The sequence below is a fragment of the Lathyrus oleraceus genome, chromosome 1, assembly GCF_024323335.1.
Source record: "Lathyrus oleraceus cultivar Zhongwan6 chromosome 1, CAAS_Psat_ZW6_1.0, whole genome shotgun sequence".
Classification (NCBI taxonomy): domain Eukaryota; kingdom Viridiplantae; phylum Streptophyta; class Magnoliopsida; order Fabales; family Fabaceae; genus Lathyrus; species Lathyrus oleraceus.
The window spans coordinates 169,928,447-169,943,786 of NC_066579.1; the positions used below are offsets into that span (position 1 = coordinate 169,928,447).

Below are 15,340 nucleotides of genomic sequence, written 5' to 3' on the forward strand. Positions count from 1 at the left end.
TTTCTCAATCATCTCTATTTCGAGAATAATTGGTTTTATTGGTTTTCTCCACCACCATTGGAATGCCTGAAACAAAATTGACTAAAGCATCAAACACATGAGTTACTTCAATTGTTGTATCATTGTGATCATGTCCAAGTGTCCCCCCTCCATTTTGTATCACTTTTGTCCAAGCTCTCATTGCCATCTCCTCAACAAACATTTCACATACGTTGGCCATCATAAGGTATGTCTCATCTGATTCCAGTGTGACTTCTTGGAATATATTGAATTGAAAGGTTCATTACCTGAATATAATAAAAGAACAATACACTATTTGTTTATTTCTCTATTGATATTGGTTCTTTCTTAAACAAATATTTCAAAGAACATTACAATGAAGATGTATGTGAGACTACTCTCTACTTATAGTACAATATAATACTTTCTCTAAAATAAAATATATAAAATATATATTTTTGTTTGTTTTTCATTATGGAAGGAGAAAAATTTTAAAACATTAAATTTAATGAAATTTTGTAATAAATGTTTTATCAATATAATTTTTTCAATTTTTTCAAAAAGAAAATAAATTGACCCAAAAAGTGTCACTTAATTTTTTAATATAGTTTTAAATAAAAAAAGTTTAATTGTAATCTCTAATTAATAAAATATCCATTATTCTTAAATTATTAATTTTATTTAATAAAATGAAATAGAATATGTTAATATTGAAATTGTTTATGATAATATATCAATTGTAATCTTTATTATGGAGAACTATAATTTTTTTAAAACTAAATAACCAACTTTTTAAAACAAAATATCCTATCTACCCTACTTTTCCAATAAATTTCCAATCTACCTAACTTTTACAATTTTTTAAAAATACATGTACACTCAAAATGGATTGAAGGCTCCTATTTTTTTATTTTTATTTAAAATTTTAGTTAAACTTATGATTGAACAAGATATCATTCCTCATTCTCCAAATGCTCCACACATCTTCCAATCAGCATCCTCCACTATTCTTTTTTTTCATTCTTCCTTGCAACTGATTAGAAAACATTTTGAAATGTTTTGTTATTGAGTTTTCATCCACAGTCTCCGTTCCCAACCAATTGTAGATTCTCCTCCATACCTTCTTACTGATACTGCATTGAAGTAGTAAGTGGAACAGATTTTCCTCCTTATCAAAACACAACACACAAGTTCTGTCATGAGCACTTTGTATGGTATTCCTCCTTGGCAACTAATCTCGAGTAGGTGATCTGTCTAAAAAATACTCTCCAACCAAACACTTTTATTTTTGAAGGAGCATTTGTTTTCCACATTCTTCTTATGGTTCCTACCTTCTCATCTTCCAATGCTTCTTCTGCTTCTTTTTCCCTAAGTTTGTTGTAACAAGATTTTACACTAAAGAATCCATCTTGATTTGGACTCCACAAAACTTTGTCTTCTACTTGTTGGTATGTTTCCACATATGCGAAAATATCTTATAACTCCTTGCATTGCATTGCTACTTGCTCATTCTCAGTGAACGCATGATCAAACACTTTGATTTCGTGATTAATTTTAAAAGTTTCATACTTAAAAACAATTTGTGTTGGTATGAAAACACTACTAGAAAAACTGTTTTTAGCGTCGGCCATTTACAGACGCTAACGGTGGAAAAACAGACACTAATATGTGGTTAGCGTCGGATTAGCGTCGGTGTCGGGCCTTGAATAAAAGTTGCGAAGCTACTGTGTAACGTCGGCTAAAGATACACCGACGCTACGTAGCCTCGGGGAGACGGAGGCTAAAGCGGACACTAATGGAACCGACGCTATGTTGTTTCAAAACCATGAAAAGTCAATATTATGTTTAGCGTTGGCCGGTCCGACTCTAAAGTCAACAAAAAAAGTCAACAGATAGCGTCCGTGTCACCGACACTAAAGTCAACATAGAAAAGTCTATACTAATATTTAGCCTTGCATAAAGCGGACACTAAGGAACCGACGCTATGTTGTTTCAAAACCATGAAAAGTCAATATTATGTTTAGCGTTGGCCGGTCCGACTCTAAAGTCAACAAAAAAAGTCAACAGATAGCGTCCGTGTCACCGACACTAAAGTCAACATAGAAAAGTCTATACTAATATTTAGCCTTGCATACACCGACTCTAAAGTCAACAAAAAAGGACAATAACGGGTTGCAACATGACAACCTCACTCGAACAAATTTTTTCAATCCACAATATCATATTTATGGTAAAACATTTGGAAACAATTTTAAACATTCGTGAAAGTAACTACAAAAGTTCTACCCACATTAACTTTCAAAAAACATACACAAAAAGTAATCACATCCGAGATTAATTCGTTCTACTAAAAGTACAAGATCAATCTTCATCTAATGATTGATCATCCAAATCGTCATCATAATGATGAGAATGTGATACAAAAGTTGAAGTGTCAAATTTCTTCATCATAAATTCCTTCCAAGCATTCATCTCCCTCTCCATCCTTTGTGCAGTCTCGGTAGCAGCTTTTGCAGCCTCGGTAGCAGCTCGCATTGCTTCGTTAGCCTCTTGTAATTGGGTCGTTGCAGCCTCGGCAATTTGTTCAGCTCTAATTCTAGCTGCTCTTTCAGCTTCTAATGACATCCCAAACATAGAGTGTTGAGGAGTTTGAGATTGTTGGGTAAAACTTTTTGATCCACGTTTTAGATTAATAGCTAAATCTGCAGCGCCATAAACCCGACCACGGTTACGGCCCCCAGCAGCCTCTGTCCATAACTGATTTACACGCTCTCCATCTAACACCTGAACAACCTCTCCATTCCCTTCTTCAGTTGGCTGAAGTTCTGCATCAAACTTCTCTTTAAAAGTCTTCTGCATAACAAAACATTATAATGCTAAGTTAGTGCTCTGTTAAGAATTTAGAGATGAAGACGGGCTATTAAATAGGATGGTTATAATGCCATTGTGTCACAAACTTTAAACACTACATTAACATAGAACGTATACATTACTTTTCAAGTTCAAGCATGTTCATCAGTCCCAAATAAAGGCGGGCTTTGAGTGAAGTGGCATGATAAATCCGGGATTTATGGTCACCACGTAACAAAGGAGCACTCACGTTAACCAACTTGAGTAACTAACGCAGTTGCTCTTTTGATTATACGAGCAACCATGAGTCCTCGTCCCCAGAAAATCTCCCAACAACCAATAAACAAGTATTATTATAAATATTACTAAATAGTCCTTGTTCCCGAAAAAGAAGCCCTTTTTGAGCAGGGCCCAAAAATCCAATGTTATAACAAAGACTTAAAAGAAGAAAAATGGATTGAAACTGACAAAATGAACATTGAACCCATGGAATGGTTTTCCGCTTAAAAGCTAAAACAACATAATATTGATTCTATGCTTCTTTTGGAACATTGCTAACCACTACAAAAACTGCAAGCATGAATAATATCAAAATCTGAAGCCTTAAAAACGTTATAACCAAAAGATAACAAAATAAAAAATAAAAACTACAGTTAAAGATCCAAACGAAGAATGAAATATATAATGAATAAAAACTGGGAGAAAAGCTAGATAGTTCAGTCCCTTAGATGTTCAATAATGTCTGCAATCATACCCACAAATAATTATTGATCTACAGACTCGTCGCACTTAAAACAAGCAAAATTGCATTTTCTCAATTGTCACAAAAACGCAAACCCGTCAATTAAAAAATGTTAGAAGTAATTCAATAAAATGCCAACAGTAATAACCATCCTATTTAATATTCAAATAAGTGTGACAATAATGCATAATCAATTAACAGTAGGTTTTCATAAATCATGAATCAAATCAATTTGCACCACAAGATTGCTAGCATTTTCATGTGACTGAACCAATTAAGCTAGTTTCCATTTGATCAAAATCGACTTAGTAAACTCATGCATCTAGAAGGTAATATATGTGACAGAATTTCATTTTCAATGGAATCGATTCCCTAGCAGAATTCAACTTGTCCAAACATCTAACAAATTAACTCTAACCGAATTAACATTCCAACTGTCATCTAACAGAAGTTATAATTAATTGCATTTTAACAACTCTTTCCTAACTTCACTCACAGTGTAACAACCAAACAAAAAAACTAATAAAAAATATTACTAACTATGCTCCTTGTTGATTAATAGAACGAATTATCACAAAAGTTAGAGTTAGTTTACATGGATAGAGTTAGCAGTTTTGAAACTCTATTAGAATTATATACCAACCTTAATTGGTACTGTTATATTGTTTAATTGGAAGCCTAGTTTATCATTAGTTTTATTATGCTCTCACCAAATCATCTCTCTTTAATTAATGGATGTTGTATTATGAAAAACCAGTAACATAATGTGTATATGGAATCGTATGATGTACTATTCATTTTCATTCAGATAAATAGTTGGATATATTAAAAGGTGTTCTAATGAGTAATCACACTTCTGTTTTTGACTTGAATCAATGATATCTATACTTGTTGCAGTAAATATTTGTTAGTGTTAGGACTGCAAGTAAAACTGATATCTATACTTGTTGCAGCAAATATTTGTTAGTGTTAGGATTGTTAGTGTTAGGACTGCAAGTAAAACAAATATCAAACAGCACAGCAAACTGATTGCAGGAATTTCAAACTGATAGTTAAACATAGGACTTGTGCTATTATATCTAACTTACATTAGACTATAAAAATGGATAACTAGATCCTTTTTGGAGAGTTTAATTTGAATAAGTCTGCTTCTGAAAGCATGGATGCAAATATTGATGCAGTAAAATTTACGAGAACTTACATAAGTAGATGCAGCACGACTGTCAACCCATTCACCATTTTTCCTCTTGTGTGTTTTTAAAAATAACTCATCGGGACGCAGATCCCTTTGAAGTTCACGTGACTACAAAAATCAAATAATCCAATAATCAATACAGAATACGAGTAAAACTGTCAAGATATAAAGAATCTTCATAATAATAATAATTTGTTAGGATTTTATTACTTACAAGTTGAAGTGCAACATCAATATGAGCCTTACGGCCTGTGGTGTGGACTGCTCCGCCTCTTGCGGAAGCTCGATTGGTCTTGTTTTGAGAAGACACAGCCAAAAACTCGGTCTTTTTCCAATAAGTTTGAAGTTCAACCCAAGCATCATCACCAATCCATGAAGGTCGAGTCCCTTTTCTCCTCGCCTTCCCCAACATGTCGTTTAATCGTTTTCTTCCTTTTTTTTCAAATGCACTATAGACAAATGCATGATCGAAAGGATCCCACGAAACCTTCTCCTAAAAATAATTAAAATCACATAATTAATATTAATAACCAATTAGTTACTTTTTTAAATATAATTTGATCAACTTAAATGACAAAAGTCAATAAATACTTACTCCAAACAACTTAAACCAATCAGCTTTCGTATCAGGATCGAGTGCAGACCAATGATGTATAGGTTTATAAAATTGTTTGCGTATCGCATAATTAATGGCACCAGCAACTTCTTTGGCAGGAACTAGCCTACAAAATACAATAATAAAACTACTAAATTATTAAGAATCATATGGATAGTAATATTCTCAACTTTCTTAACAGGTTATATATATTTTAGACAAAATACAATAATAAAACTACTAAATTATTAAATTATGAGAATATATATGACTTACCCAGTACCAGATGGTTTTATAATAACTTTCCCATTCTCATCTATTGTTGGCACAAGAGGGGTAATAGTTTCTTGACCCACCGCCTCATCCTCATCAGCATCCACATCTTCCTCCTCTGCCAAATTTGAAGGGCTAGCCATTGTTTGAAGGTTTATACTTTGAGGGCCAGCCATTGTTTGATGGCTTAAAGTTGGAGTAGGCATAAAACTGAATTTCTCAGAGGTAGTGGCATGAACAGGTACTACAGTTGGAGCTGGTGTTGGCATCGACGATGCAGCCTGCACAGACGATGCTGCCTGAGCTGGTGTTGGCATCGACGATGCAGCCTGCACGGACGATGCTGCCCGAGCTGGTGTTGGCATCAACGATGCAGCCTGCACACACGATTTTTTAGAAGCTGATGTTGGCATTGATGATGCAACCTGCACGGACGATGCTTCCTGAGCTGGTGTTGGCATCGACGATGCAGCCTGCACAAATGATTTTTTCGAAGCTGATGTCGGCATCGACGATGCAACCTGCACGGACGGTGCTGCCTGAGCTGGTGTTGGTGCCGATGATGCATCCTGCATAGACAATGTTGTTTGAGCAGGTTTCCTAACGATATGCTTCTTGTTAATTATGCGATTTCGTTCTTCTTGAAGTTTTCCTGGTGCTAATACCTTAGCTTTTCCACCTCTTTTAGTCATCTGTTGTCATAAAAATAAAAGGATTAGTCAGTCTCACACTCTTAACAGTATCATAACATTATCAAATGCAGTTTCTGATAAAATTAAAAGTAAAAGAAAAGATGTGGCGAGTATAATATTAAATTAATTTTAGTTCAACAAATGCATAGTAAAGTCACTGCAAATTATTTCATCAATTGTGAAAGCATCACTTCTGAATACAACAAAAAGCACACATCCTGCAAAATATCTTGGGTATGTGCATAGAACTACATAGAAGATACCATAGACATTTTGGAAGATGCAACAAAGGAGCGTGAAAACTATCATGTTGGAAAGAATGCATAAGATACATTTACACAACAGTGGATATGATAATATAAAATAATTCCTCGCAAATGTAATTTAACAGTCTATACTTGGCAGCATCAAGTTACAATGATATATCAAAATGAAAAGTTTAGTACGATATCCTACCTGCATCTGATTGAAGGAAAAGGTTGCAAAGTGGGAAACAGAAATGCAACCGAAAAAGGACAAAATAGAAAGTACTCACAAGTCATCAGAAAATCAATTAATCAAGGAAATCTACAGTGTTCAAATATTCCATTATAGAAACCCTGTAATCATATCATACATACCAGTATTTTCAGGTTCACCAATATCAAAAAAAGGGTTGAGTAATTCAAGGATGCAAATATCTGCCTAAGCATCAAGTAATTCAAGGATATTAGAAATGGAGCCATTTCAAATACAAAGGAATGCTGCTAACAAAGGAGGGGTAAACAAAGAAAAAGTTCTCTACAGGGAAAAGATAAATGCACAGCGACTTAATTTATCTTCATCAATGCCCTCTATCTGCTTCACTAGTAGAGCAATCAAAAATCTCTTCAAACACATCTAATTGTGACATGTCACGCAAACAAGATATTGCTTCAATTTCTACATTGGGTAGCGCCGGTAACATCCCATCAGATTGATAAGGTACTTCATCCTCTATGTTGTCAATCTCTACGGGACCCCTTGGTTTTGTGGTGATTGCCGCACACCATCCACGCATATCTCTACACATTTCTGGATATGGGACATAATACACTTGTCTTGCATTTTGCGCAAGGATGAAAGGATCATAAGGACGATAACGTTTATCCATCTTAATATCCACAGTTTTATATTGTGGGTGAACCTTTGTGCCCGTATTCCTTGTTGGATCAAACCATTCACAATAAAAAACTGGAATCTTATGCTTCAGACCAAAGTAATCTAGCTCAAAGATATGTTTGATTATTCCATAAAAATCAGTATTTCCTCCTTCTGCAAGACCTTTCACGTGCACACCACAATTGCTAGTTTTTCTACCTTTGCTCCATTCTTCAGTATGAAACTTGTACCCATTGATAAAATACATGTTCCATGATATGGCCATTGATGCAGGACTGCGAGACAAGGCAATTATATCTTGGTTAGTAACTCCATTTGTCTCCTCATTTACATATTTCTTCAGCCATATGGGAAACTCTATATGTATGCGCCCAGATGAATCTTCTATATCTAGAGAGTGGTTCTCTAAGAATATGCTGAAATAAATCACACGATTCATAAGTAAATATCTATTATGATATGCATCAATAATTTGATTGAATATATTATGATGCACACTTACTCAAGATATGGTTTAACCTCATCACAATTTATCAAGACATGCACATGTGAAGACTTCCATTCCTTATCAGATAGAAAATATTTTCGTGACTTCCCACTTGGTCGACCGCCACTTTGTAGAATGGACATTGTAGGTAGAATGTCATCATTGTCTAAATGAGGTTTGTTACTAAGATTTATGGTTGGCAACAAACGGAAAGAGTTGAAATAATGAGAGCAAAAGTAATTTGTCTCGCGATGTATATAATCACTGCATATGGAACCTTCAACTCTAGCCTTATTTGTCACTGCCCTCTTTGAGACTCCCATAAATCTGCACATTCAATCATTCCACGTTTATTAATTTATGATAAACATGCAATAACTTAATAAAATCAACCACAACAATTACCTTTAGAATGGATACATCCATCGGTACTGTACTGGACCACCTAGAATTGCTTCTTTGGCAAGATGGATTGGAAGATGCTCCATTGAGTCAAAGAAACCTGGTGGAAAAATCCTTTCCAACTTGCATATGATAATTGGAATATTCTCATCCAACTTAATTAAGTCGTCCATCCTCAATGTATTGCAACAAAGATCTTTAAAGAATCGACTTAACTCAGTTAATGGTTTCCAAACCAAATCTGGCAATGAATGGAATGCAATTGGGAGTAAACATTCCATGAAAACATGACAATCATGGCTCTTCATCCCATGCACCGTACCCTTTTCTACATTGGCACACCTACTGAGGTTTGAAGCATAGCCATCTGGCATTCTCAATTCCTTAAGCCATTTACAAACCAACTTGGCTTCAGATTTGGTTAGAGTGTAACTAGCCTTTGGTTTACCATTCTTTCCGTTTTCTAAGGGTTGGAGCTCCAAGTCCCCGCGAAAGCATAATTTAGCCAAGTCTTCTCTTGCCTTTTCATTATCCTTTGTTTTATCCTTAACATTCATGACAGTATTAAATATATTATCGAAGACGTTTTTTTCTATGTGCATCACATCGAGGTTATGCCTTAACAAATTATCCTTCCAATATGGGAGATCCCAAAAAATACTTCGCTTTTTCCAATTGTGATCCACTCCATACCCTTCGAATTCTTTCCATTTCGCCTCCCATCCAATTTCAGTAACTTTTGGAAAATTACTTATTACCGCCCATATATCTTTCCCTGTGGAAATGGGAGGTGGCTCATTGGTCACAACCCTATTTTTTAGGAAACTTCTTTTACTCCTTCTGAAGGAGTGATTAGATGGCAAGAAACGACGATGACAGTCAAACCAGGAATTCTTATGGCCACTTTTCAAGGTGAAAGCATTAGTGTGTTCCATACAATGAGGGCATGCCAATTTACCTTGTGTTCCCCATCCAGATAACATACCATAGGCTGGAAAATCATTAATTGTCCACATTAAGCAGGCTTTCATGATGAAGTTTTGTTTTGTAGATATATCATAGGTCAATATTCCATTGGACCACAATCGATGTAGATCATCAATCAATGGTTGCAAGTAGACATCTATCTTTAATTTAGGGTTTTTAGGTCCGGGTATGAGGCATGCCAAAAACAAGTATGGTTTGGTCATGCACATTTCAAGGGGGAGATTATACGGAGTAACTATTATTGGCCAACATGAGTATGGAGAAGCAGACGCTTGAATGTAAGGAGTAAAACCATCTGAACACAGACCCAACCTTACATTTCTGGGTTCCCTAGAAAAGTCAGGATATACACTATCAAAATGTTTCCATGCTTTTCCATCTGACGGGTGGCGAAGGATGTTGGAACTATTTTTGTTCATGTGATGCCATCTCATTTCACTTGCCGACTCAGTTGATGCATACAATCTTTGTAATCTGGGAATGATTGGGAAGTAAAACATTCTCTTCACTGGGATATCTTTGTACTTTCCCATGCCAGTCTTGCGAGGAATGAACCTAGGAGCATTACAAAATTTGCACTCTGATAGATTGCTATCATCCTTGTAATATAACATACAACCATTCTTACAACAATCAATCTTCTCAACCTTTAGCCCTAACTTAGATACCAACTGTGTTGCTTGGTAATAGTTATCGGGCAAGCATTTTTGAACTGGACATACACTTTTAAGCATTTGTGCAACAAAATCTAAACCTTTTTGTGGTACATGCCAATTAGACCTAATTTCAAGAAGTTGAGTAGATATTGATAATATTGATTGGGTAGCTCCCTCATAAATGGGCTTGTTGAAAGATATCAACTTGTCATAAAATCGTTTGGCATCTTCGTTGGGAAACTCATCCTCCGTATATTCCTCAACTTCTATGTTATCATTCACGTGAGAGAATACTCCATAAGGCCTAAAAGCATCATACACCATCTGATTCATTGCCTCAATTTGGTCATCATGATGCACATGCTCACTACTATTTGAATCATTCCTTGTATTAACATTGAGCTCTACTTCTCCATGTTGAGTCCAAATCCAATAGTCTGGTTGAAATCCATCTCGATACAAGTGAAGTCTAACATTAGTTGGTGTTCTTATCTTGAGACACTTGCAATTTATACACGGACACCTTATCCCTCCCTCAGATTTACAAATAGGTTGTTTCAAAGCCCTCTTTACGAAGTCTTTAACCGCGCGAACATACTCTTCTTTCAATCCGTGTCTATTGGAATATACTCTATCGTACATCCAAGTACGATCCATTTTCTATAAGGCAAACAATTAACTCGTCAACCACTGAAAATTAAAACATATATTAGACAAAAATGAATGGCTGATAAGTTCCTAATGGGTATTAGGAGAAAATCAGATAACTTCCTAATGGGTATTAGGAGAGAATAGAATACATGCATTCCAAGGGATTTTTATTTTATTTTCAGTGGTTCAAAAATTAAACATGACGAACATACCAAATTTTAATACTATTGTACATTATTATTTCAGACCGTAAACAAAATTGCTGCACAGATTTATAAATCTATTAAACTGCTGTATATTTTAACAAATCCAATAAGCTATTGTACTCACTTCCTGAAATCTAACTAAAACAATGTAAGCCTTAATTCTTAGTTTATTTTTTAATGTAAACCGAACCAAAACTACATGTTAATGGAAATAACTAACAACTTGCAGTATGTAGTCACTATATAGACTGTCATGTACAGTAGTACCAAATTATTACCATGCCAACACAAATCAACATACAAACCAAAACAAAACTTCTACCTACAAACATACGCAACCAAAACGCATAAGCTAGCCGATACACAAAGCAACCGCCTCGAAACCAGAAAAAAAAACACAACACTGGGACAGTGATCACAACAACAGAATAGAACTTAATTCGAAATATAAACAAAATCTATGCGAATCAAATGCCACAAAGGTGAAAGGTTATATCCCGATGCTAGAATTTCATTTACAACATAACCAATTCGCAATCCAAGGGAAACCGAAAAGAGAAAAACACAACATAGCCAATGCGTGTTCGAAATCAAAATAAAGTTCAAAAATTTGTAGGGTTCATAATTCCACGAATTCGCGATATAGGGTTCGAAGAGGTTAGAATGGTGATTTATGTTAGAACGTTCGAAGAAGCCGCAAAGTTATGAGAGAGTGAGGTTATAGTCATTTTTCAATTCTGTTTTCCTAACTAATTAACTCTCACAATTTTCACTTAACCGAAATTTAACAAACATTAACAGTCATAACAGAATTCAAAACAACCTACTAACTGATAGCAGACTTAACTCAAGTAAGAAATCTAACAGAAACTTAACTCCATCCTAACAGAAATTCAGTAATCACCAAACAGTTCGCTAATAGCAGTCCACAATAAAAGCATATCATGGTTTCATTTAAGTCATAACAACTCAACATTAACATTAACAGAAGCAAACTATTAGACTTTCAACAATAGTTCACAGCTGACATTACTAATAAGTAATAACACATTCAACTAATTAATTTCCTAACACTTAATTAGCTAAGAAGTTCATAACAGAAACTGTGCAGCAATTTTGTTTCTGTTAGAGGTTATTAGTTAGTTAGGATCTGTTATGAGAAGTTATAAAATCTGTTAGAGGTGGATTTGGTGAGTGAAATGTTTAACTCAAATTCTATTTTGAAATTAAATTCCATTGTAAATTCAGTTAGTTTAGAAATTCAAAAGTTAGTTGAATCGAAATTGAGATTTAAGTGGAATGTAACTGAAATGAAAATTGTAAAATTTTCCCTCCTTGTTTTATGTGAATGTAGTTATGCAGGTTAATTTCAGTTAGTAAAAAAAGACTGTGAGGATGTAAATATCTCATCAAGCATGTTTATACTCTAAATTCTAAGCCGTAATGATCTAATGACTGAAAAATGGCATATCAAATAAAATGTCTAAAAGGCACTGAGCACAGGCCATAGGGCACTAAAAATGACATGACTCAACAAAATGAAAGCTAAAACCAATGCAGAGAATCAACTCCAACAAGGGATGCGTATTGTTCCTGACAAACTCAAAGATCGCAATTCTTAAACAAAATATATGACCAAAACCAAAGCATAATACATAATTTAAATAAACAATCACTTGGAATATATATGATAACAGCTTTAAATTGTTTGTAATCATACCTCTGTCCTATAGCGTGTATCAGCTGGTGGAATCTTTAGTCTTGCCTTCCAATCTTGTGAACTAACATACAAATCAATTGAGAATAAAATTAAAAGACATTCTTTTCTTAGGGAAAAACAATCACATTAGCTTTATCTGGCAGTAGAATAATTGAATTTTACAAGCTATTTTCAAACCTTTCATAAACACATGATAGAGCAAACATCAACCAATATCATATTAGATTTGCAATAGCAAGGCATTAGAAATCATTGTAAACATCATCAAATCAACTTTACATTAGAGCACTATACAGAAATTAATGCAATTCTGGTTATGTTGGACAGAGATAAAACACTCAGAACCTAGAACTTCATAAAACACTATCAAACATTCAGGTTCCCTGCTCAAATTTGAGTTTCAGCGATCATTTACAGACCATGATAATAACTTTCAAAATCATATAAAGCTCTTGATTAAATGAAAAAAAATCTAATTTGATTCTTCACTAGATAGAAAAAGAAAATAAAACCAATTTACTACATAAGACAGGAAAATTAAGCAAACCACAGTGGAAGGAGACAGATTGCTATCAACAGTTAAGAAAAGAGTTGGCGAGCTAAAATAATCAAGCTATCAAAGTTACACAAACCATATCAACGAACAAACATTAACAGCAAATACCCTTTATAAGAGGAGAGGATTCCCTCCTACAGCAAGATATCACTGAATAGACAGCCTGGGCAAACAACCACGCACACAAATGTATAAACATCGAAAAGGTCTCATGCCCTAACATCAAAAATTCAAAACTCAACACGACAAACATACAAACTATATTAATTATCTCATCAAGAACAGGACAATCTAGAGGATTAGAGGACATACATCAAGCAACAAAAGGGAAACTAAACTACAGATATGAGTTCATCTATAAAGCACTCAAGCAGCCACATCATCAATACACAATGCAACAACTGGAAATTACTCGGAGGCAACATCATCAAGAGAACCACATGAAGGACATTCAAGATAAGAGGAAGGATGAAAACATGCATCAATATCATCAACATACCAGAAACCTTGGTTCCACAAAAACAAATCTAAACCAGCACAAACTTTTTCAGCTCTTTTAGTTTGACCCCATAAGAAATAATTAAGCAGAACTTAGGAAATTCCATAGCCTCCTCATAACCACAAAATCAATTCATAAATAATTCTCAACCTTGAGAAATACTAACTGATGCAAACACTAACTATTGCAAACACTAACAGTTCAGTCTGGTTCCAAATTAACATAGGGATGACTAACCTTGAGAAAGAGTTGTCTTTGCAAAATCCCGGATGATATAGTGCTTCGGTTCCAAATTAACTTGCATTCAACAACTGCTTACTGCCTCCACTAAGTAAGATGAGCATTCTTGAAAACCTACATTCAGAAAACCAATTAGCAAATAATTTGATTTTTGTAGTTTCAGACTTAAAGGAGACTTTAAACATATTTGGAAACAATACTAAACTTGCAAAGAAAAGTTGATTCCAGCATCCACAAAGCCGATAGTTCTGGAAAACCTACATTCAGAAAACATAAAACATATGACTATCTCATACTCATTAAACCAAAACTCCATGGAAATCACTTGAGATGAATATGCATTACCTTTGATGATTCAGAAACCCTTTAACGAGGGATTTTGAATTAGGGATTCTTCAATGGATTCACGGATTAGGGATTCACGAATCGGTTCACGAAATTGGGAAAAAACGGATTCACGATTTAGCATGGAATTAGGGTTTTCGTGTTGTGAAATGAAATGGAGGGAGAGTGAAAAATGACGAGGGAAAAGGAAAGAGGGAAATAAGCTGTCGCGCAATTTTTGGTCAGAAATAGAAAATTCCTTAGCGTCCGCCAAGCGGACTCTAATTAATAAATAAAATACTTAAACCTTAAATATATATACATATTATAGATAAATAAATGGAAAAATTATATTTTATAATAATAGCGTCGGCTACGCGGACTCTAAGTAAATAAATACTAATTAAAAAATAATGCTACTAGATAGAGTCGGTCACACCGACTCTAAATAAATTAATCAAACATTCTTCAAAGGTAACATAACAAGTAGTGTCGGTTTTGCCGACACTGATAAAAAAAATAACTTGTCTTAAATGATGTACGTAGATAGAGTCCGTTAGTGTAGGCTTAGCCGACACTAATAGTGTCCGTGTCGGTGGCCGACTCTAAACTAGGAGGCTAAAATGACTTATTCTAGTAGTGAAAGAATCAGAAACAAAAACAATAGAAAGAGATAAAGCAATAAAGTAAGTGGCCGAATTTAAAGAGATAGGGTAAGAAACACGGCATCGAGTTTATACAGGTTCGACTGAATGTTGGTCTAGTCTTGTCTCAAAGAGATCTTCTAGAGAGTTAACTAAACAACTTGTTCTTTTACCGGTTATGTCCACAAACCTATATTATAAGTGAATCGAGATATTTTACATTGGCTTATCCCCACAACCAAAATAGAGTTTTTTCCACGGGATAAACTAACAAACTTTGTAGAGATTTTACTAACTAATCTCATAACCAAACAAAACTTTTATCAGACCGAGTTCTTTAATCAAATAGAAAATTTTCAATGGTTGATCTCAAGAACAAAACTCGAACCTTCAAGAGTATCACACTCTTGAAATAAAACAATGGCAATACACCATTACAATACTTTTCTCACAAAAAAAAAATCACTCACAAGGCACTAAG

The 15,340-nt window shown here is 34.6% G+C and overlaps 2 protein-coding genes across 2 annotated transcripts; both read right to left on the reverse strand.

The window, feature by feature from the left end:
* Positions 1-2,361: 2,361 nt before the first annotated feature.
* Positions 2,362-14,080, reverse strand: LOC127097643 (uncharacterized). The gene is made up of 7 exons (XM_051036143.1): positions 13,889-14,080; positions 5,659-6,347; positions 5,383-5,509; positions 5,002-5,280; positions 4,681-4,895; positions 4,537-4,582; positions 2,362-2,853 (listed from the first exon to the last, which is right to left on the reverse strand). The coding sequence occupies exons 2-7, from the start codon at positions 6,345-6,347 to the stop codon at positions 2,362-2,364; spliced, it is 1,848 nt and encodes a 615-aa protein (XP_050892100.1). The 5' UTR covers positions 13,889-14,080.
* Positions 7,171-10,676, reverse strand: LOC127097653 (uncharacterized). The gene is made up of 3 exons (XM_051036153.1): positions 8,407-10,676; positions 7,990-8,301; positions 7,171-7,903 (listed from the first exon to the last, which is right to left on the reverse strand). Exons 1-3 carry the CDS (start codon positions 10,674-10,676, stop codon positions 7,171-7,173), a joined length of 3,315 nt encoding a protein of 1,104 aa, XP_050892110.1.
* Positions 14,081-15,340: the final 1,260 nt, after the last annotated feature.

Coding starts and splice junctions, on each gene's coding strand:
- LOC127097643 (XM_051036143.1), bottom strand. CDS start 6,347: ATGACTAAAAGAGGTGGAAAAGCTAAGGTATTAGCACCAGGAAAACTT. Junction 5,281..5,382: donor ATTGGTTTAAGTTGTTTGGA/GTAAGTATTTAT, acceptor AATTATTTTTAG/GAGAAGGTTTCGTGGGATCC. Junction 2,854..4,536: donor ACAAATATTTGCTGCAACAA/GTATAGATATCA, acceptor TTTGTTATGCAG/AAGACTTTTAAAGAGAAGTT.
- LOC127097653 (XM_051036153.1), bottom strand. CDS start 10,676: ATGGATCGTACTTGGATGTACGATAGAGTATATTCCAATAGACACGGA. Junction 8,302..8,406: donor ATTCTAGGTGGTCCAGTACA/GTACCGATGGAT, acceptor TTGAATGTGCAG/ATTTATGGGAGTCTCAAAGA. Junction 7,904..7,989: donor GAGGTTAAACCATATCTTGA/GTAAGTGTGCAT, acceptor GATTTATTTCAG/CATATTCTTAGAGAACCACT.